At 44.0% G+C, this 24,050-nt stretch overlaps 1 protein-coding gene across 1 annotated transcript in view; it reads left to right on the forward strand.

Moving 5' to 3' along the window:
* The first annotated feature begins 4,540 nt into the window (after positions 1 to 4,540).
* CREB3L1 (cAMP responsive element binding protein 3 like 1) overlaps positions 4,541 to 24,050 on the forward strand; it is a 112,679-nt gene continuing 93,169 nt past the window's right edge. Inside the window, exon 1 of the mRNA XM_048486220.1 lies at positions 4,541 to 5,125. Coding sequence (XP_048342177.1) covers positions 5,018 to 5,125 — 108 coding nt within the window. The 5' untranslated portion in view covers positions 4,541 to 5,017. The remainder of the gene's footprint in view (positions 5,126 to 24,050) is intronic.

The raw sequence follows: 24,050 nt of genomic DNA on the forward strand, positions 1-24,050 counted from the left end.
GGCCTAGGGTTGCCAAACTGCATATAGGGCTTGGAGATCTCTCAGAATAACAACTGAGCACCTGACAAGAGAGATCTGTCCCCCTGGGAAAAAAATGGCTGTTTTTGAGGATGGTGTGGCATTATATCCAGTTGAGTCTTCTCCCTTATCTAAAACAAGGTTTTTGTTGTGAGGGGGGAGGGCAAAGAGATTGTAAGCCCCTTTGAGTCTCCTATAGGAGAGAAAGGGAGGATATAAATCCAAATTCTTCTTCTTCTTCTTCTTTAGACTGTAGCACAAAAACTGCAGGAATTTCCCAACCTGGAGCTGGCAACCCTAGCCAAGCTAGCCTGATGAATATCCATCAAAGGCTAAAAGAACTGGAAAGGGTCCTGTCCTATCCTCCTGCCTTTTACTGACAGAACCAAGCCTGAAATGTTTGGTTGTCTAGAAATAGTCACTTAGGGCATTCATTGCTTAAAGCTATAGGCACTCCATTTGTCATTTTTGGAGGGGAGTGTTTAAAGCTCCCCATTTTTAAAAAAAGATGTCACATCTTTCTGCAAACCTGGAACCTTTTTCAGCTTTGTAGAAATAATTAACTTGCCTATTCACAGCCACAGACACTGAATGTAAGTATCCTCAGATTTGACCATCTTCACTATTACTATGTATATTAGTTTTGATAATGAAGAAACAAAATTATTAAAGACTATCTACTACTTGGCTCAATCATCAACCAAAAGGGAGACAACAACAAAGAAATCAGGAGAAGATTGAAACTGGGAAGGGCAGCCATGAAAGAGTAATAAAACATTGTTAAATGAAAGGAATTGTTGCAGCCGACTAAGATCAAGATAATTTGTGCTGTGGTATTCCCTACTATTATGAATGAATATATTGGCTGGACAATGAACAAAACTGACAGGAAGAAAATTGATTCATTTGAAAGATGATGTTGGGGGAGAATTTTACAGATATCACAGACTTCCAAAAAAGACAAATCAGTGGGTTCTAGATCAAATCAAACCTGCTCTCTCCCTAGAAGCTAAAATGACTCAGATGAGGCTATTTGTACTTTTGTCACATCATTAGAAGACAAGATTCGAAGGAGAAGACAAAAAATGCTAGGGAAAGTTGAAGGCAGTAGCGGAAAAATGAAGATATAACATGAAATGGATTGAGTCAAAAAGGAAGCCACAGACTTGTAGTTTGCAAGACCAGAGCAAATCTGTCAATGCAGGACATGTTGGAAGTCATCAATGCATATGATTGTCATAGGTTGGGAACAACTTGATGGCACATATCACACACACAGTACTGAATACACTGAGTGTAAAACTGTAACCTAAACACTGCTCATCTTCCTTGCAATATGATGGGAGCAGAAAAACCTTACTGCAGGCTGTTCTCTGCAGGATGCCATGAGCTAGACCACCATGGGATGTACAGCTGACCTTCTTCCATTAGATTAATCTAAGAGGTTTCCCTGGATGTCTATCAGAAAGAAGATGAAAGAGGACAAGAAGCTATAATCCTATTTATTTCAACCCCTGTAATCTTCCTGAAACTCTAATTACAGAGTAATTAAATGGGCTGTGGCAAATAAGCCCACCTGCATTGACAGCATAAACTCAGGATGACAGCAAAATCTGCACTTTTTAATCCCACCCACCTTTCAGGGAACTCATGCCCCTCCCTCATTTTATCCGTACAGCAGCCTTGTGCAGTAGGTTAAGCTGAGGGCCTAATTATTCAATAAACCATCCTCTTGCCCCAATCCCCATCCTGATGACGATACATGTGCTGGGAATTCCACATTTCGAGCTGAATTTTCTTTCTTTCTTTCTTTCTTTCTTTCTTTCTTTCTTTCTTTCTTTCTTTCTTTCTTTCTTTCTTTCTTTCTTTCTTTCTTTCGCTTTCTTTTTTTCTAAAGCTTATACCCTGGCCATTCCTAGTTTACATTTAATTTAAAAAATACATAAAATCAGCATTGAAACGAATCAACCAAAACCAGTTCTCCTTCTTACCCTTGATGGAGGCAAGTACCCTTCAGCCTATTAAACAAAAATGATAAATACTCAAGGAAGGGAAGTGTGCTGATTATAGATTGCACAATACATGGCCACTGATGTTTATAAGCATGGTCTAATTGACTGTTGGTGGTAAGTGGTTGGGAGGCCGGTGAAATGATGGACGGCCTCAACCAAAGATCTGGCAGAACATTTCTGTCTTACAGGCCCTTTAAAATTGGACAAGGTCCTGCAGGGTCTGGGTGTCACCAGGCTGGACCCTGGCTCTGGTTGAGGACAACCTAAGGAATGGAGTGACCATCACAGGCAATTCTCAGTAGTATGCGGGGCGGGGGGGGCAGTTCAAATTGTGACCATGGTATGCAGGGAGAAGGGGCTTAAACCTTTCTTCCCCCTGCTGTTGTTTTCCTGACCTGAAATAGCCCCAGAAAGCAATTATTTTTCCTAGTGGGTAAACATGTCCATCTAAGTTTCCTAAACAGGAAAAACAGTGGCTTCCCAAGACCAGGTTGGGAAAAGGGGGGGGGGCTGAAATTTCCACTCCTCCTGCACCACAGGTCCATTCCAAATCAAGGTTCACCCATGCCTTGCAGTTCAGTTCTGAATATGGAAATTGCACTCCATATCTGGTCAACTGGACACAGATTAGACACAAAGACAACACGTAGTTATTTCATGTCTGGTACAGTCACCCAATGAGTTTTACAGCAGAGTGGGGCTTTGAACCTGAATCTCCCTTGCCCTAGGTCCACACTTTAACCCAGTGCACCAAATTTCATCTCTTTTTCTGCTTCTTCTTCCAGATGATAATGCAATCCTAAAAACACTTTTTTAAAAAAAAACCAATGAGATTTACTTCTAAGTAGACTGACTTGCTCCCTAGGTCTTCATAGTAGATCTTCATTTAACAAAATGAAATGGCGATCTTCCCAAACTGTCCCTTTTGATTAAGTTAGTTGACTCTGGATGTTCATCACTATAGGTAGTGGCAGAGAAGAATATGTTGTAATCCCAATGAGTTGCTGTCTCTGATGTTTGAACATTGTGGTAGGGGATGTTATGCCTCAGGAAAGGGTGAGTAATTCAATAGAAGTGTCTCTCGTTTCTGTATCATTGTAATGCTCAAGGTCTTAATAAATAAAGCTCTCTTAGGAGAGATCTGTGGGGTAGAACATATATTACAGTTGCCATGGAGACGGTTGTTAATAATCTCATTCAAGCAAACTACTAGTAGCTATGCTTTGGGACCAAACCATGGTCCAAAGGTGTGTGGTGTGATACGAGACCCTCCCTCCCAAGCTCTTTAAGGGAAGGAAGATGAGATGAACCTGTAAGAAACAAGCAGCGTCCAGCCACAGAAGCTGCATGACTAGGTGCAGGACAGCTAGGAGAACTGGGTTGTCGTAAAACAGGATTGTTCAAGAGGGCACATTTCATCAGAGCTGCATGTTAAAAATTTAGCCATTGTACATATTGTTTGTTGTTATAGATGTTTTATTACATTCTCTACACATAGATGTTTTATTACATTATCTACACGTATAGTCCAGTTTTATTGCATTGTTTACTGCATGTATTTTATTGTATTTGTTCTAATTCTGTAAATAGCCTTTACTCTCAATACATAAATATGCAAGGATTTTTTTTTAAAAAAAACTGATTACCAAAGGAAGCACCTTCTCCTACTCTGGTCCCTCTGGCAAAGACGGTAGTAAGGGCTGGAAGGTCCCTCTTTTTTTTGGCGGGGGGGGGGGGCTTGCGAGAACCCGCTCCCCACTCCCCCATTTACATTCTGTGCACAGCATCAGCTATGAAGATTTTCTTCAGGGGCAGCTGCATTTCCCCCCCGAGGGGTGATAGGGTTTGCAGAGCACAACATTTAGTCTAAGACATAATAATGAAACCAAACGTGTCACTCATGGCAACATTTTTATGTGCAAACAGTGGCATGCAGGCCGGAACAAGGACCATCGCTCCGCCGGAGAGAACGCGTCGGCCATGCGGAAAGTGCCCGGAATCTGCAGTGAAAATGACCTCCAATCAAGCACCAAAAGCTGGGCAACAATTTCTGCCTGAGGTTTTGGATCGCCAACTAACCACGCTGGACAGTGCTGGGTTGGTATCGCCTCCGTATCCGGCAGCTTCTTCCCGCAGGATCTCACAACTAGGAAACGCACAGTGCGGGGGTTGTTGCAGCCTGTCGTTTCCGACGATGCAAATACACCGGAGCCATCCGTCGCCCGGGGAAGGCGCAGCCAGGGGGGAGCCATCCGCCGGCCGCAGCCTTTGCAGCGTGCAGGGTCCTCCTCTAACCCCGAGGTAGTCTGAGGCTGGAGCCGCCCGCGCGCCATTGCACCAGGACTCTCCTTCCCGGCGGCAAGGCGAATCCGAACTGAGCAGCGCGCGGGCTGGGCTGTCACCGAGCGGGGTCCTGTTGAAGGCGTGGCCTGCCTTTGCATCTTAGGCGGAGGTGATATGACGTCTGGCGGATCTTCAAGAGGGAGGGGGGAAAGGGGCGTGTCCACAAGGCCGGCGGCGAGACCGGGGATCTGCCGCGGAGTGTGCATGTGACAGCTGGGCAGAGGGGACGCGATCTCGGAGGCGACAGGGCGCCCGCCCTCCGTCCCTGCAGGAAGTTTGCTGCCTCCGCCGTTGCACGCGCCCTCCTGGTGCAGCCGTATCTCCCAGACCCGATCTTGCCCGCCTTTCTCCCCGCCGAGGGGTCACGGTCAGCCCCACCTCCCCGTAGCCCCCACTGTCATCGCCCCTTCTTCCCACGAGGGAAAGTGTGATCGAGTCCCCTCATGGATTGCAGACTTCTTGCGGGGGAAGGCGCTTTGACCCTGCACCGCCCCTTGCCGTGCTCCCGGCTGCTCCCGGCTGCTCGGGACTGAACCGCTGGTCAGTTTGGGGAAGGAAGGAGCCCGCCGCGCTGGAGGGGAAGACAGCCGCTTCCCTGCTCCTCCCCACCTCTTCTGACCCTGGTCCGGCTCGGCTTTTCTATCATGGACAGCATCCTGGAGGCCTTCCCCTCGGAGCGCCTCTTCCCCGGAGGCGCTTCCAGCTTTTTAGACCTGGGCGATTTAAACGAAGCGGATTTTCTCAGCAATGTGGTAAGAGAATCGGTTGGTTGGTCGACTACTGAGGTGTTAGGGATGAGTTAAAAAGGCCGGTGTGTGTGTGTGTGTGTGTGTGTGTGTGGGTTTTGTAAAGTGGAATGCTTGGTGGCTGATGTTTCGCTTGGGAGCAGCTTTCCAAGGGATGAAGCGAAACATCCACAGCTGCCAAGTTCAGGTGAGCAGGTGTCGGAATGAAGGCTAAAGGAATTCTTCTGTGACCTGGCTTACTCCCGGACTTTCTTCCGGACTCTTGTTGCCAGCTCCTGGGATTTTAATAGGTCATCCAAGATCTGCACCATGCAAGTGTTAGTTGAGGATTCACACAGCCATTCCTTTTTCATTCATCCATCTGCCTGCTGTTTCCTGCCAGTTACACGCTGGGCTGGTTTGCACATGCCACGGATATCCTTTGGTTTTCTTATCCTTTGATTAATCTACAGCTGACATCTTGCAGCAAAACTGATCTTGCAGATAAGAGCTGTTTTTTAAGTGACAGGGAAATTCTACCAGTGTTGGCTCATTTATGCTCACAGTTCACCACTTGATGCTTCAAAATGTACTGTTTATCTAGGTGTGTGTAATTAATTGATTCCTCGGGCTAGGATCCATTGGGATTTCTCTTATGGCCTGAATGAAAAAACTCACCTCTCCACATGAGTTCTTAGACTATCTAACCATCACACTGAACACCTTCCTTTAAGGTAGATTTACATAGCTCTTTTCTCCATTGCAAGGTGACTATTTTTAGTCTTACTTAGCAAAGGAATTCCATGTTATCCCAAATTAATAGCTTAACACATGCTTTGGCTATATGATGAAACATGTTATATATCGCATGAGGTCATGTTAGCTTGTGGGGGTTAATACAAGTTTTGCTGTCTGAAAATCCAAAACAGTTACGATATGATGGAAAACCACCTCTAGCTAATACTTTATTTATTTTAGATTTAATGTTTTAGATTTAAACATTAAAAGAATGGATTTTCTCCCCTCCCCTATTTTAGTGCATGCTTATGTGCATTGGGAGTTCAAAGCCACATTTTAATCCTGTGAGCACTGGCAAGTTATCCACTGGTTAATAATTCTAGAACAAAGCAATCTGTTTTTGTGAAATCTTTGAAAAATTTGTTGACTATCACATGCTGACTAACCATCTTAGTGGTTTTCTAAAAGGCTTCTCCAGGACCACCTGGAGATCCCTCTGTATTTGGAATAGTGTTTTACATGTGAACCCAGGGACCCCTCTGAGGTGTCAGCAAAGTTAGAAATTCTACAATTCCTTATGACACACTGTTCCAACTATCCCAGCTTGAAGGGAGTTCTAGATGTTGTCAACAATGGGACCCTACTTAAATATTTCTATACGGTATATTGGCCTCGAGCATTTCTATACTTGGATGCAGGGCAGTACTAAGCTAGTGCTTTGTAAACTTTTTGGATGGCAGTTTACCTTATGAAACACCAGCCTCCACAACTGTTTGTGGACTGGAACATGCTCTCCCCCACGTGTCTCATGTCAGGGTCACTTTGTCTTTTCATTTCCCTCCATGAAATGTTGTCCTTGCTCCAGATGTCCAGTAAGGTGACACTTGAGGGAGAGTGTGCTCCTTTCCACAAGCAGGCACTGTTTCAGAAGGGGAAACAAGACTTTCTCTTTTGTGTTCTCAAACAGAAGGTAAATGACCTGAAGAGTCTATAGGTTAGGGACTATTCATACCAATCAACAAAGATACCATCATTTGTGTCTCACTATTTTGAGCAATATGGAAATATGGTTTTTAATATGGAAAAGTGGTTTATCTTTAAAAATAATTTTAGGAACTCCTAATGAAGATACATTTCACAAGTATGTGTAAGTTGTGCTTTTATTGTGGTATCCACCTTTGTAGCAAATTGTACCAAAGGGATTGACCCCGTCTTAGTCTAATACTGGTTATCTCCTAATTCTATACTAATGGCACAGTGGTTAAGAATAGGTGGACTCTAAGCTGGTGAGCTGGGTTTGATTTCCTACTCCTCCACATGAGCAGTGGATTTTTATCTGGTGAACTGGATTTGTTTCCCCGCTCCTACACATGAAGTCTGCTGGGTGACCTTGGGCTAGTCACAGTTCTTCGGAACTCTCTCACAAAGTGTCTGTTGTAGGGAGAGGAAGGGAAAAAAGTTTGTAAGTCCCTTTGAATCTCCTTAGAAGAGAGAAAGGGGGATATAAATCCAAACTTTCTTCTTCATCTAATAATCGCCACAAATGTTAGTAATATTAGATCTGCTAATATTTGCTACCTAATCATGACCTGGTGATATATTGAATAGTAGTACTTCTGCACACCACTAGCTATGTGCCATGTGGTATCTGTGGGTAGTGATAATTGTGTGGATTTGAAGAGATGAACAATATAACATACTGAAAGATAAAACTAACATCAACATTAATTACATTCTAAATGTAAAATGCCAGTTTTTGCCTCCCCTCTGCAATTTACATGAGCAGCATGCAAATTACAAGGAGGCATGAGTTGAAGCTTTAGAAGAAGTCAAATATGGGCAATATGGCACACCACCAGCTATCCCAGGATAAGTGATTTGCTTATGATAATACTATGAATCCATAGTTGATTTAATCAGTGTATTTAAATTCTGTTCTAAAGAGCTGCTGCAGGGTGGCATAGGATTCAAAATTGTGTTGGGAGAGATGGGTGGGTACCAGTGGCGTAACGCCAAGGGGACGGGGGGCACGATTCACCAGGTGCGCGGTGGCAGTTCCCCCTCGCTCCAGCCCTGGTGGGTACAGAAGGAAATAGCAGTTAATTAGTGTCTTAATTACTGAAATGGGAGATTCCTAAATTACACCTACAAATCACTTCCTCTGTTCTAGAAAGTATCCTCTCCAAACAGGTAGACAGATGCCTGTGGCTAATGTGAAAGAAAAAGCACTATGCGCATGTGCAGAAAGTTTTTAGTCTCAGCATTCAGATAACTTATTATTCTTGGCATGGATGTCTTTAGATCTCCCCAAAGACCATATTTTTCTGTAGTGAGGAAGCTTGGCTATTAGGCTCCCTTGGCCATATATACTAACAAAGTGGATGCCACCATGGTGTAGTGTTTAAGAACATCAGGCTGTAATCTAGAGAACTGGGTTCATTCCCCACTTCTACTGTATCTGCTGGGTGACTTTGAGCTAGTCACAGCTCTCTCAGAACTCTTTCCGCCTACACAGAGACGAGCAATGGCAAATGACTTCTGAACATCTCTTTTACCTTGAAAACCCTGTGAGGTTTCTGTAAATCAGCTGTGACTTGACAGGCACTGTCTACCATATTCATAAAGTATTTTTCTTTTGTGAATGGTTCCGAAGTTTAACCTGCTTTAGTATTTTAATATCTGTTCTGTTCTTTAGCCCTAAGATTTGGCCAGTGGGGGTGGGGATGGGGAGGTAATCGCAGAGGATTTGATGGTTATTTATTAGTGAGAAAAAGCATATGCTTGGAGGCATTTATTCTTTTACACTGGCAAGTTAGAACAAGGAGGATTGCAATTAATTATCAAAACTAGATCCACAGTGACTCGGGTTGCCAACTTCAAGTAGTGGTTGAGATCTCCCAAATTTACAACTGGACTCGAGATCAGTTCCGCTGGAGAAAATGGCCACATTGGAAAGTAAACTTCATGGCGTAATACACTGCTGAGATCCCTGCCCTTCCCAGGTTCCATCCTCAAATCTCAAGGAATTTCATAATCCAGGAGCTGGCAACCCAAACAATTGCAACTTCACTTATCTGAGTAGGGCCTGCTGCAGATGCAACACTGCAAAAGGGCAAAATCAGCAAATGCCATTGCAGGTACATTCTTTGTTGTGACCCCCACTTTACGGAATGACCTGCTTGTTGAGGTCAGAAAGCGTCTTACCCTCCTGGATTTCTTCAGAGTTTGCAAAAATGGGTTATTCAAGAAGGATTTTTTTAGAGAACGGAGAAAATGGAGCTATACTGTAGTAAAATGATTCAGAAAGACGTTTGGGATGAAGGGTTAAGGGTTATAGACTATACCACTGTATATAGTTCATTTGACGTGTTTCTGTGAGTAGTGTCTTATTGTATAATTTTTGCATCATGGGCAGTCCAATCCAGGGTGGGGGTGCGAATCCTGCTCTGAAGCCAGTGCACCCCTGCAGCGTCACGAGTGTCCATTCTGCCAGTGCAAGGAACAAATATGTCAGCAGAGGTGCAGCTGACCAGGTGGCTTGGCATTGCGCTGCTCTGCAGTGCCTGACCCAGAAGCATCCTCAGTCACCCAGGCCCACCAGCGTAAGATTCTGCGCCAAGATGGCCGGGGACATTCTGGGTGCATTCTGGGCCAGGGCTGATCTTAGTTGGCCTCCAGAGCCTGGTTGGTCCTCTGAGCCAATGGAGCCATCAGCAGACGTGTGCCATGATTTTTGTGGCATATCTCCATTTTGTGTACCATGATTTTTGTGGCATTATCTCCATTTTGTGAGTTAAAAAAAACTTTTGGAGGCTTCCCACACCATGGGAAGGCCCTGTAAAGTGAAACTGAGCGGCATTGGAGCAGTGCCATCCCAACTCGTCATCCCTGTCTGGATTGGGCTGTTAATATGTCATATTAATTCTTATGCTTTCTTTATCATTGTTTGCGATCTGTGGTTGGTTCCAGATTTTGACAAGCCAGATCCAATTGCATTGTCTTTTGGATGTCCCATCCTGTTGATTGTATTGACGTATTCTGTGTAATCTGTCTTGCATCCCAGCAGGAAAGGTGGACTATAAATAATGTAAGTAATTAAAAATACTAGGCTGAGTGATTTTTCTGCTTCCTCCCCTTCACAATGCCACACTTAATTGTCAGGCAAACTTTCCACTGCAGACAGAGGAAACAACCCTAAGTTAGTATAAATTTCTCTCCAATTTTCTTTCCAGAATTCTGTCCAGTTATCATTCTGGACACTGTATATGAGACAAACAAACACACGCTAGAGAGAAAAGGTCCTGGATCAGAACAGCAGAGAATTAATTATCTTTGGAAGAGGTTAACTGACTCAGCTGCAACAATTGTTCCTATTCCTCTCCCTTGTCCTTCCCAGGCATTGGGGAAAGCCTACACATTTCCCCTTGTATATTTATAATGAAAAAGTGTAGAGAATTACTTTAAAAAAATGAAACCTAGGAGGTCAGAGGTATGATGACTTATATCCAGGGGACTGCGGAGCCCGAATGCTATGGACCTGCATAGCTCGCTCAGAAGACAGGAAAATTTTCATTTCTTCCTCTCTCAGTCTGACACAGCCAGTATAAAATATATCATTGCATATTCTCTCCAACTATTCAAGCAGAGAAATCCTACAGATTATATCTATATTGTTGTAAAAGGGCATTCACAAGAATATAACTCCAATTAAGTAATCTGTTCACATAATTTTTATTTTGGGGGTTTTAGAACAATGTACAGCCATATAAACAGTAAAAATCTGGCCAATCCCCCATTGCTATTTCTTATAAAGAAAAATAATATCTTTGGTTTGGTTTACTACAAACATGGTTTATAATTCTTTGGTTCTGCCCGTTTAATAGTTTATGTTTCACAAACTATCATGAAGACAGATAATCCCTATCCTTTCTCACTATATAAAAAAAAGCTTTTTGTAGGATCTTAAGATATTTATGGCTGCTGTGATACCTGGGATCCTAAACTGGAGATGCTGTGGCCTGTATCCAAAACTCCTTGACTCAGCAAGGCTTAGGGTCATAAAGTCACAGCAGTGAATTGGAGGAAGAGTTTCTCAGGCTAACTGACCTACAGTATCATACCTTGAAAACTAATGTGAACTGATTCTATTCCACCTTAGTAGTTGTAATGACAGAACCAGATTAATTAACTCAGAATAAACAAATGTCCTTTTAATAGATGGCTCCTAAGACTTAAGACTAGCACTTTGTTCTGTTCACTGTCTGGAATAGGAGCTTCTCCTTGTGGGAGCAATTTTGGTTTTGCTGTATTGTGACTATTTAGACATTGATTTCTGGTGGGTGTAAAATGTGTGTAAAATGTTGTCGAATTGTGACTGACATGTCACAATTCTGACTGACCCCAGCAAGGGACTTTCAAGGCAAATGAGAAGTAGAGGTGGTTTGCCATTGCCTCCCTTTGCTGAAGGGCTGTCAACCTCAGGTTGTGAAATATCTGGAGATTTTGGGGAGAGGAACCCATAGAGGGCAGGGTTTGGGGAAGGGAGGAAACCAAGTAGGGTATAATGCCATAGAGTCCAAAGCAGCCATTTTCTCCAAGGGAACTGACATCTGTTGTCTAGAAATCATCTATGATTCTTGGAGATCCTCAGGCCCCACCTGGAGGTTCCACAGGTTGGGAATTCCAGTTCATTAATTGTGTTTATCTGTGAGGTCACACATGACCATAAATAAGTACAAACAATTTGTTGTTCTTTAAGTTGTTTATTGCAGTCATATGGAACTGAATGATTGTATGCACAGACTGTTCATATAATGTACTTTGAATAATAGAAGGTGGATATTTACATTGCTGTCATTGTCAATCTATACACGGTTATATTGTTGTGGAATTCCCACCTGGAGGATGACACCTGGAGATCTCCTGCTGTTATAATTGGTCTCTGGACAACCAAGATCAGTTCCCCTGGAGGAAATGGCTACTTTGGAAGGTGGACTCAATGGTATTATACTCTGCTTAGGTTCCTTTCCAAACTCCACCGTCCCAGGCTCCACTCACAAAATCTCCAAGTGTTTCCCAACTCAGAGCTGGCAACCACAGTTGACAACTAGCAACTAGGGACCAGAGTCAGCAAGTGTGGTCCGGGGACCAAGCCTCCTGGAAGTGCCTGCTTCATTGTGGTGTGCCCCGGGGGGGCGTTGATATCCCCGCTGTTATTTAATATCTATATGCGACCCCTTGCTCAGTTGGTGCGGAGCTTTGGGCTGATCTGCCATCAATATGCTGATGACACTCAGCTCATTCTGTTGATGGAGGGGGGAACAGTTGCTGCCCCTGCAGCTCTACAGCATTGTTTGGAGGCGGTCGCTGGTTGGTTGCAGCAGAGCAGGTTAAAACTGAATCCATCGAAAATGAAGATCCTTTGGCTGGGCGTTGGGGTGTTGGGGATTTTCAGCCGCCAGCGTGGGAGGGAGTCTCATTGGCACCAACCTCTTCTGCTCGCAGCCTGAAGGTCCACCTAGATTCATCTCTTTCAATGGAGTCCCAGGTGACCCATGTAACCCAGGTTGCATTTTTCCATCTTCGTCAGGCCTGGTGGTTGGCCCCCTTCCTCCCCCAAGCGGACCTAGCCACTGTGATCCATGCAATGGTCACCTCCAGGTTAGACTATTGTAACTTGCTCTACGAGGGTTTTCCCTTGCGCTTGATCCGGAAATTGACGCTGGTCCAGCATGCGGCGGCTCGCTTGTTCACAAGGGGGGGGGGTCTTTAGAGATCTTATTTTACCTGTGTTGCGCCACCTGCATTGGCTTTCGGTTGAGTTCCAAATCATCTTCAAGGTGTGGGTGCTAATCTTTAAGGCCTTGCGCAGCCTGGGACCTTCGTACCTTCGGGACCGTCTTACCCCATATGTCCCAGTTTGGTCTCTGTGTTCTACAGAGGCCAACTTGCTAGTGATCCCCGGCCCCTCAATGATGTGGCTGGCCTCCACTCAGGCCAGGGCCTTTACAGCCCTGGCCCCTGCCTGGTGGAGCACTCCTTCTCCAGCAGTCTGGGCCCTGCAGGATCTTGGTGAATTCTGCAGGGCCTGTAAGACCAAGTTGTTCCACCAGGCTTTTGGAGAGGCCGGCCGCTGATAGGCGCCCCCCCCCCCCTTCTCTTAAATTATGTAGTCCTATAACATCTGCGGGACCTGCCGTTCTCCTCTTGGGAGGGTTTTAGCTGTCAAACACTATATATTGTATAATGGAATGCTGTATTTTAGAGTACTAGGTGTAATCACTGCATTTAATTGGGGGACTTCTGCAGTAACAATTGTGCATTATTGTAGATCAGATTTGACTGAAAAATTTGGTTCTTTGTGTGGTGGTTTTTCTATTCCTTTAAGTAATAGTGCCTGCTTTGGGGGGGGGGGGCAAAACAATGGGGGGAAAGTAGATTGTGAATGATTTCACGGAAAGTTTTTCAAGGCTGTTTCCGCATGACACAATTATACTGGGTTTGAACCAGGGTCTTACATACTGCATCTAATTTATCCCTTCTTCTTCTGCATGGCTCCCTGCTTCTTCCCAGGAGCAGAGTTAGGACCAGGAGGAAATGCTCCTGTTTGTTTCGCGCGAGCACAGGACTTCTGTATTTACTTTGGAAGCTTCTCTGAGCATAACAGGTGTCCCGCATTTTGATTGGCTGTTGTTTTTGAGTGGCAGCTGCAAGCACCTCTGAGTGTGCCTGATGTCCCACATTCTGATTGGCTGTTGTTTTTGAGTGACAGCTTGAATGAAATGGCTGATGGAGCGGCTGGGCGGGAAAAATAAACCGGTCCTGCTCCCAATTGGTTTTTACACAGTAGCAGGCACAAGCAGGGTCACACCAGGATTTTTAAAAAGAACCTCCAAACTAGCGATTTAAAAAATCCCAGGGTAAGGTAAACATTGTGGGGTAACACCGGTGCAGGCCGGCGTTAGCACGGGAACCATGCGGAATTCTCGGCTGCACAGGGATATTTTTCTTGCTTACCCCGGGATATTTTGGCTGTGCAGAAACGGCCCAAGACACAGGGTTTAATCACTGGGGAATCTGCGGTAAGCTGTGCATGCAGAAAAGGCCATTGTTGATTGTACTTTACAGATAACCTGGGTTTCTTAAAGGCTGGGTCAGACTGAGCAGAGAAATCAGATTTCCCTGGACTGTCAAGCTAATACTTTGGAGGATGTGGTTATCCTTTAAAAAAAAATTAAAAGCTTAAATCTGGATTGTTTTAATGCTTAGATGGATTGTTCCTTCTCTGCCAAATAATGGAACTAAATTCTGTTTCTTCCAGTAAACTTTTGCTAGCAGGGCTTCAACAACCTTGCCCCCAAAATCTGATTCTCTTTTACCTTGGCAAAGTCTTTGGTTATGAACTTGGAGACCTGTGCTAGAGTTACAGACATGAAAGGGCTCCTCACAAACAAGATTAATTCTCCATTTAATGTTTACTTACAGCTCTCAGTGAACTCGTCATATTATTGTATTTGGTGAATTAACCTTTCTCTTGTCCACATCAGACTTTGGCAACATTATTTAATCTTTCCAGAATGCCCCTATTCATTCATTGTTTTTATTAATATTGCACCTGCGATGGAATTCCTTTCCAAGTGCTCGCAGACACAGTCACCTTTTCAGCTGTCATTTGGTTCTTAGCTCACCCTTGCTGGTACATTCATTGGCTCTGTGCCATTGACATCAGAGAGCTGTAGAATGTGGCTCTTTCTTTAAATCCATAATGAACCTGCTTTGTCTATTAGGACAGTGTAAATGCCAGTACAACATCATTAACTATAGAAGTCCTAAGAGGCTTCTGAAAGATTCAGACAATTCTAAGCAGAAGTAAAACAGAGCCAGAAACTTACGTACATTGGAGATTGTTTATTGAGTGCCAGAAGTGCTAGGAGTGTCAAATATGGGTCCCCTAAATGGGTGGAAAGAAGAGAAAAAAGCAGGGCAAAGAGGAAAAACTATGGGAATGGAAAAAGGGGAATAATGAGTGAAGGGGAATGAGATTCCTCCCACAGTTCTTTATGGGTCCCCTAGTGGTAATATATTCCATTCAGAAAATCTGAAATAAAAACGTACACTGGGGGTTGTGCTCCCCCAATGGGGGATGGGGGCACCCCCTTTGGGAGTCCATAATTTTGGACCCCCTGAACCAAACCTCACCAAACTTGGGTGGTATCATCAGGAGAGTCTCCCAAGCAATCCCTGGAATTTTAGTGCTGCTAGTCTAAAACCCACGCCCCTTGCAGGCCAAAACTGAAAAAAAAACACTAAGAAATACAAAAACCCCACAAACGGGTGGGTTGAGCTTCAGACTCACCCGGACCAGAGGCAACCAACAGGCAAATTTTTATAATTCAATTTGCAGAATTCACTTGGGTGCAAGAGTGGCAACAATTTGATTCCACACATTTGCCTAGGCCCAGCCACTGCCCCCACCCAGTTTATGCAATTTCGCTGGCCCCAACAGTGGCCACTGTACAGTTCACCTCAACAACTTGCTACTGCACAATTTTTGCCACTTGATCAAACTTTCCAGGGAACAAACTGCCAGGCAAAGGGAAAGGCAAGAGCAAGTGTGGTGTACTGGTTAGAGCGTCAGACAATCTGGGAGATCCAGGTCCAAAACCCCACTCTACCGTGGAGCTTGGTGGATGATCTTGGGGCTGTCACTTTCTTTCAGCCAACCCTACCTCACAGGTTTGTTGTGGAGATAAAATGGAGGAAAGGAAATGGGGTACCCATTGGGGAGAAAGGTAGGGTACGAATGACACAGATAAATAAAACTGAGGACCAGGTGGGGGCAGATAAAAGAAATATTGGTTAGCTGCATGGGAAGGATTGAAAGGGAGAAGATTGGGGGGGGGGCGTTATAAGGAGGAAAGCAAGAGGAGATTGCCTGCTTGTGTATAACCTTCATGCAAAGATTAATTTTCTGTTAATTGCTGTTTGCTCTTACCTGCTCAGCAGCAACTGATGCTGAAAGCTTTGTTTGGAGCGTGCATTCAATCTTTTTATGTCACTTGGTGGTCTAAATTCTGACTGTGATTACCATCCATATCTGCATATGCCTAATTCAACATGATAGAAAGAGGCCTATTCCAAGTTGTGGAACACCTGGATATTTTGGGGGTAGAGTTTGGGGAAAACAGGGTTTGGGGGTAGGGAACCGTGGGGTATTGCCATACAGACCACCCTCCAAAGCAGCCATTTTCTCCAGGGGAACTGATATCTCCTCTCTGAGGATCAGCTGTGGTTCTGGGAGATCTCCAAGCTGCACCTGGAGGTTGGCGACCATAGTCCTGGTGTGTGCAGACCTCGATACTGGATGTTTTTAATTTTTACCTTGTGTATCATCCTTGAGCATGTATGTCGCTTGATCTAATAAGAGGATCCACAGGATGAACTCTGCATCCATACATGGATTTCACTTGCTGGATCAGGGCATAGATTAAAACATTTTAAAGCAAAATATAGAGCGCTGCCATTGGGATTACTGCTGTACATGACACCAAAGCTTTTAAAACCCACTTTACTGTAAAATTGCTCAAGCGAAAATGATTCTGGGAGTATGGGTGTTAAACTGTTATGAGGTGGCCAGAAAATCAGTTAAGCTAAGTAATAAAGCAACCAGGGGAATTTTTATGCTATAACTGATTGATATTGATGTGGTCTATGGTTATTGTTCTTGAAATAACTGCATAGCTAAATATTTCTCTGTTTGCCAGTGTGGCGTAGTGATTAAGAGCAGTGTAGACAGTAATATTTAATTCCCCACTGCTCCACATGATCGGTGCACTCTTATCTGGTGAACTGGATTTGTTTCCCCACTTCTCCACATGCAACCTGCTGGGTGATTTTGGGCTAGTTGATCTCTGGGTGATTTTGGGCTAGTCACAGTTCTTTGGAACTCTCTCAGCCCCACCTACTTCACAAGGCCCCTTCCTCACACGCAGAATAATGCACATTCAATCCACTTTCAATCCACTATTCCGCACAGTAAAATCCAGCTGCAAAGTGGACTGAAAGTGGATTGAAAATGCATTATTCTGCATGTGTGGAAGGGGCCAAGGTGTCTGTTGTGGGAAGAGGAAGGGAGGGAACTTGTAAGCCATTTTGAGACTCCTTATAGTTAAGAAAAGTGGGGTATAAATCCAAACACTTCTACATAGAATTGCATATTCATTTCATTTGCTTATTGTGGGAATGGGTGTAATAATTATATGGAGTACCAAAATTACTTTTAAATGCTGAGTTAAGCATAAGGTCAGAGCAACTTGAATGGCAAAATACAAGAAAGTGCAAAACTGTTGAACTACCATAGGCCTCAAAGGTTTCTTCTGGAACCTCTGAAACTTAAACCAAAATAATATAAAAGCAGATTATATTATTAATCCCCAGGGGGGTCTGGTTGGATTGGATCCCTTAGAATTTTGTCGTCCCACCCCCAGCAGCCATGACCCCCATGGAATGGAGCGTTGGGAGTTGTTTGAGAAGTAATCTAAAACTTTGTGTTGGGTATGAAGATGAGATTTTTGAACAGTGTGAGCTTATATTGAAATTCTGGTTTTTTTTAAAAAAAATCTTGTTTGTTTTAAATAAATAGGGCTGCTGATACTCTGAAGAACTTCTCCAGACCACTGACTATTGAAAAGTCAGGGGAGGGGAGTTAAAAGGGGACCAAAGCTAAGGCAGATTGTCGCATTAGGTAGAGAAGTTGCTGCATTCGTATCGAAATTACCATATCATTAGCATAACTGATTTTTTACACAGCTCTGGCAAACTTCATAAATGTTTTTTAAAAACCCGCAAATATTCATTGTGGATAAAAAGCTCGCTTCAGTGGAAAGGGCCATATGCATTTCATTCTGCTAGAGTTCTCTCTGTCTCTCCCCCCTCCCCAAAACTTGGAACTAAAAGACTGGCCAGGAATTCTTACCAATTTCCAGTTCTGCTGGATTCCATAGCTCAGTGGGAAGCCATCCCAGCTGCTGTGAGAGGTGCACAGATGTCTCTGGAGCTGATGCCAACCCAGCACTGTGGCCTACATAGAAAGTGTCTTGCTTCCTATTTTATAAACTGCAAACAATTAGTTCACCCAGAGCCATCTTTTGAGTTACAGTTAGGTTGATCCTGACACTGTAGTTGTAAAAAATGAAAGCCGTGGAAATGTCTTGTGAGATTTTACCTCATAGAGCAGGATTACAGCAAAATGATAAATATGAAAAATATCTGAATGTGCTTGCTATAATATCATGTGAAGCAGGGTCAAGTTGCAGCTCTTTTGCTTTAATGGGCTGCTGGGTGGTTCAGGCATGCTCTCTGAGCAGTGCCTTGGCCCATAAGCCACACTTGCTCTGTGCTGTTTTTTGTTGCTGTTGCAGTGTGATCCTCTGCTGCACAAATAATAAGCAAGGGCACAGATACAAGCAAACTTTAGGATGCAAGAAAGTGTTTAAAAGCTGATAAAGAAGGCCTTAATGTGTCTTCGCTATTTATTTAGAGAATATAGTTGTGATAGGAACAAGTGTTATGTGGCAAGGGGCACCAGGTTTAGAATTTGGACAGTGAGTTGTTTCAGCAGTTGTTCAGTTGTTCAAAAAGTTGTTTCAGTAGTTATTTTTCTTATATGGTTCTATGGGTATTTTTCTATATATGAGGAAAAATACTGTGACATGAAAAGAGTGGTACAAGAATCAGGAAGCATTGCTGCTGCTGCTGCTGCTGCTACTACTAGTACTAGTACTACTAGTACTACTAGTACTACTAGTACAGTGTTTAGCCAGTCAGTTAATGGGTTAACAGTGCCACCCTAAGCAGAGTTATACCCTTGAAAGCCCATTGAAGTCAGTGGGCTTAGAAGGGTATAACTCAAAGGGTACTATACTGTAAAGGCCTTTTGATCAACTTAAAAGGTGCACTTGCTTTATTAGGCAGCATAATTTTTTTTAACAAATTACAATTATTTACAAGAACTTATAAAAACTGTTGGTGTCAGATGCTATCTTGGAAGACTGTTTCTTTCTTACAGAGAATGGAGTGCCTAAGATGGCTCTTGTTACAATGTGTGCATGTATCCATAGAAAACAAAAAAGTAGTATTATCCTTCAATATTAGTGTTTTATTGGCCGATTACGCACAAAGTCTTTGCTGCGTAGTGGAGGCCAGTGTTCGCTGCAGCAAGATTTCTTGTACAGACGTATTTTCTGGAGCCCCACTTTCACTTTCCACTTTCTTTGCGGCAAGCAAAACCACTTATTTCACGATTTAAATCTTGCTTCGCCGCCAGAACAGGACAGATTTGCCAGCAGGCACAGCTTTGCCCCAGACCTCTTCCCACTCCCTTGCAGCCCTTTGCTCTCACTCCCGCTTCATGCTGTTGGCTCCTTCCTGCTTCCCTAAGTTCACTGATCAAGAGATCAACAGATCAGTCTTTCGTATTTATAATGGTGGGGGGAGGGGAGAAACCCTTCTCAACTCTGTCCAATGCGTTCAGTCTCTCCTCCATCAGCACAGCCTCAGCACAGCCTCAGTTTCCAGGTTTCCTGGAGCCTTCACCCCCCTCTCCATACTGCCAGATCCTTCTTGCTTCTCTAAAGTGCAAACGTTGAGAGATTGATCTTCTGATACAAAATAACAACAAAGAGGGCATTTGCAAAGAACAGTACAAACAGGTGTCTTTTTGGCTCCACCTTCTCCACTCTACTTTTGCTCTCCCCCAATAACTGAGGAGGCTTTTAAAACTTTATTTCAGGTAAGAGTCTTTTTAAAAACAAGCCTCTCTTCTCTTCTCTTCTCTTCTCTTCTCTTCTCTTCTCTTCTCTTCTCTTCTCTTCTCTTCTCTTCTCTTCTCTTCTCTTCTCTTCTCTTCTCTTCTCTTGCGACAGGTAAGAAAGAGAGTGTGTGTGGAGGGGAAGGGAGTGGGAGAGAGAATATCAGCTCTGTGCCTTTAAAGCTGTTGATGAGCAGAGTTATGAGAACTGGGAGAGGCAGAGGCCCAGCAGAGTTAAGCAAACTGTGCTTCATGCTGTGGGATGCCTCCTTGTGTGAAAACAGAGAAATGCAAGGAGAGTCCTCTATGAGCCCACTGTGCAGAGAACAGGTTCAACATAAGTGTTCCATCCGTAACGGGCCATTATATACAATGGCATGAAAAGGCTAATTGATTAGTCAGTTGACTGACAATCAGTGCTATCCTAAGCAGGATAACACCCTTTCAAATCAATGGGTTTAGCCAGGGTTGCCTGGCAGCTGGAAGGAATCCAGAGGGGAAAGAGATATGATAAAACCATAGATTTTCTAGCGATTCTTGAAAGAGGACTGACAGAAAACTTGCAAGTGACATCATACAGTTCGTCCCAAGGCATTTTTGTTTTTGTTTATTTTTCTCCCACTACCACTATGAGTAGCAGTGAGAACAGCAGGGTATCAGTGAGACGTTTAGGAAATAACTTGTTTGGGTTGCACTGAAAAAAAATCATACAAATGCAATTCAATCCTATGCCTGTATATTAAACTTATTTTTTGGTAAAACTGTTTAGGATTGCATCCTATGGCTGTAATCCTAAAAATGCTTTCCTGGAAGTAAATCCCCTTGAATAAGATGGGACTTCTGACTAGAATGGCCTAAGATTGTTCCTGTAATCATGTGTTCTTCATTATTATGTAAATAGATGTTTGCTGCTGGAGGTAGAAGTAGAAAAATGACCTTGTGATTTTTCAAATAAAGGCAAGCTGTGAGGAGTGCAACCAGAAGATGGTTTATAAAATATTTGCCAAGTAAACTTATTAAACCTTCATTTGAGAGTGGGAGCAGATGATGGTTGAGGTATCAGCAACAGATGTTAACAACCTCTCTGTTTTCACTAGGAAAGTAATCTGTATTTTTAAGTCCAAGACATAAATTCTGGTTCAAATTGTGGCTCATCCTAACGGCAGCCTTTGGTATATCTTTTCAGATTTGTGCAAAAAGGTATGCAGCAAGAAATTGCTTTTCTGGACCATCAGCATTTTGAATTTTAATGCAGAATTAGTCCTTTTCCAAGGCCGTCTGAAACAGATATATTTTCAAAAGCTGCCAAAAAGTCTGTAGCAAAGGGGCTTTCTGAAGCTCTTGGAGATGGGAATTCTAAAGTTTAGGGGCAGCTGCTGAGAAGACCATCAGCGTCAATCCATGTTCAATATATTATTGCGTGTTTCTGTAACAGAGCCTGTTCCAGTGAGCTCAGTGGAGGCAGTAAGCACTCTGGCCTCTGAAACACACTAGGTGAAGATGATACAAGCACAATTTAAAAGGCTCATTGTACCAAGTCCTTTAGCAATATGGATGCATTTTGAACCATCCTGGATGATCCCAGCAAATTTTCTGGTTCTTGACCATTTATAAAGAGCCTGATGTACAGCATATTACAGAAGTCCAACCTGGATGTTATCACAGCACTGCATCACTAGGCAGGTCAACTTTCTCAAGAATGGTTGCAGTTGGTGAACTAACCTGTCTTGGTAAAAGGCACTCCTTGCTATCTCTGACTGATTATATAGGACCCGTTTAGGACCACTCTCACACTACCAGAGGAGAACTAATCTCTATTTGTTCAATCTGTAAAGCCAAGCAGTCATCATGATTACAACAAATGAACATATTAGTGCAGCATCTGCTTTTATATACTAGAGACTGGAGATGAAATTATCTTACCCTATATAATTCACTAACATGCAAATTAACCCGATGACAACCAGTGGACGTGCAGGAGACTGTCTTACGCACCCGTTGGTTGAGGTTTCGTCCTCGTGCTCAAAACAGGGCGACAGGCAGCCTGTCCACCATGGAAAGTCCTGCTAGACCTGCCAATAGTCTGCCCCTATCCCATCCACAATCCCCTCCCACTTCCCGCACACTCTCTCCCCACCACTACACCAAGCCTCAACTGGTGGTGCAAAGGCAGCAAGTCCCCCTCCCTACTGGCCACATAAAAGCCCTCCTGCTTTTTCCTCTTCTCTCACCTCACCCAGGAGCACGGTGGCTGGGGTGGGACAAGGGCAGCAGGCCACCCTCCCCACTGGCCCAAAAAAGTCCTCCTGCTTCCCCCACCCCCACCCTCTCCCAACCCCTGAACCAGAACCAACCCACCCGCAGTGGGGCAAAGGCAGCAAGAGACCCTCCCCCCAGCTCAGGAAATGCCCCCCATTCACCCCAATCTCTCCCTACCCCCAAACGAAGTCTGTCTTGATGGGCCAAAGGCACCAAATCCCCATCTCCACCAGCTGCACAAAAGCCCTCTTCTGCCCCCGACCTCTCCCAAACCCCAGCTCCTCTCCCCCTGTCCCTGGCACCTGCCTCCCCATTCTCACCCCAACCTCCCCCCAACCCACATAAAAAACAACTACCCACCTGGCAATGAGGAAGACATCAGGCCTGTGCTAAGTCCAGCTGGGGCGCACTCTGGTCTGGGTGTGTACACCTGGGAAAAGAGGAGGAAGGAGGTGGAGATATTCCAAGTTCACCCTCCCCCCTTTGCTAGACCCCATTTTATTTTCAGTTAAAATGGGCTTTAGTGCTGGTGCTGTTATCAAAAGATAACTGAGTGCTTCCCTTTGTTTTTCCAAAACAAGTTTGCCTTTTTCCTCTTTCTGATATGGAGCTTAAATCTGTGTGGAGGAGTGAGAATTATGTCCAGAAGGCAGGGAACCGCTAAAACTCAACCTACTCCTCAAGCAAAATGAGTATCATAAATGAGAAGGCTAGGAAAACTGGGAGAGAACTCAGAAGTAGTCATTTCTGTGGCTGTTCCAAGAATTCAGTTACAAGATTTGGGTCTGGATTGTCTGCTAGTGGTTAGGATGGGAAACTAGCAGCCAATACACATGACCATTTTTCTATGTTGAAGTCAGTAAAAAAATTTCAGTGATTTTTGGTGTGCTCAGCTAACCAAGTAGCAGGTTTTGACTCAGAATGCTTACAAAAACAAGTGGTTTCTATAAAGAAATGGTTTGCAATCTGGACAAATTCTAATGGATTCCCAGTTGTTAACCACATCAAAAATCCACTGTGAAACAATTCAATTCTGACTGATTTCACTGTATTTAAATGGTGGTGTGAATTAGCCTGACACTGAGGGCCAAACTAGATGAGACCTGGAGCATGCATTTAAAGCTTTCCAGCTAAAGTTGCCAGCTCTGGGTCGGGAAATTCTGGTAGATAAATTAATAGAATCCCACCACTGTGCACAACACACCCAAACTGACAGATGTTAGAGGTTTTGTTTCCCTGAATGCCAAGTAACAGCTTCAGTAGGTACAGCTAAAGGAGGTGACACTGAGGAAAGAGCTCTGTTTCCAAATACAATTGCTCTCCCCCATGTAGCTGCTTATGGCTTGTGTGAAAAGCAGGCCTCTACTACTAGGACACTGCATGGCAAGAGAAGAAGAAAATCACATCCAATGCCCTTATTGTGGACTCGGCCCAATTTTTCCATCCTGGTCATGGTACAGTGACACATGAAGCATTCCTCTTGCACAAACAGTTTTACATTTACAGTTTAGAAAGCATCCGATTGAAAATACAAAAACAATAATTGGGTAGGGTACAAAGGATATTCCACCCCCGTGTACTACTGAAAAGGGAGGGGAAGGTGGCATCTTTACTGGCAGGCAATAGGATGATGTAGTTACTTGTATTACTTAAGTAGGCAGTCTCCATTTCAGTTGGGGGAATTAGCTGGAGGCAGAGTCTGAAAGGGAGTAACTCGGATCAATAACCTACGTATACCAGGAGCAGGCAGTTGTGTAATTAAAATATAGTTTTATTAAAGAATATTAATAAAACAAGAAACAAACATATACACACGAAGCAAACACGAACTCTTCTGCCGCTCTTTGTACCCTGTGCCTTCATGGCACCCCTGGGCAGGAGAAGGGGTTCAGCTGTTTACACCAGGGCCACTGCTGCCACAGGCATGCCACTGTTGAGTGGCTAATCGAATCTGACATGAGACTCCACTAGCTACACAACAGTTGCATGTCTGCATAAGGGATCCAGCAACATCATCACTACTTTCCATCATTACTGCCTGCTTGAAAGGGCACCACCTTACCCTTCCTTCTGCAGGGACGTAGTGTGTGGGAGGGTGGTATATTTCTTCGCCCTACCCTTCCAGCTGCCACTGTCTAATTTAAAACA

The sequence above is a fragment of the Sphaerodactylus townsendi genome, linkage group LG02 (assembly GCF_021028975.2).
Source record: "Sphaerodactylus townsendi isolate TG3544 linkage group LG02, MPM_Stown_v2.3, whole genome shotgun sequence".
NCBI classification, from domain to species: Eukaryota; Metazoa; Chordata; class Lepidosauria; order Squamata; family Sphaerodactylidae; genus Sphaerodactylus; species Sphaerodactylus townsendi.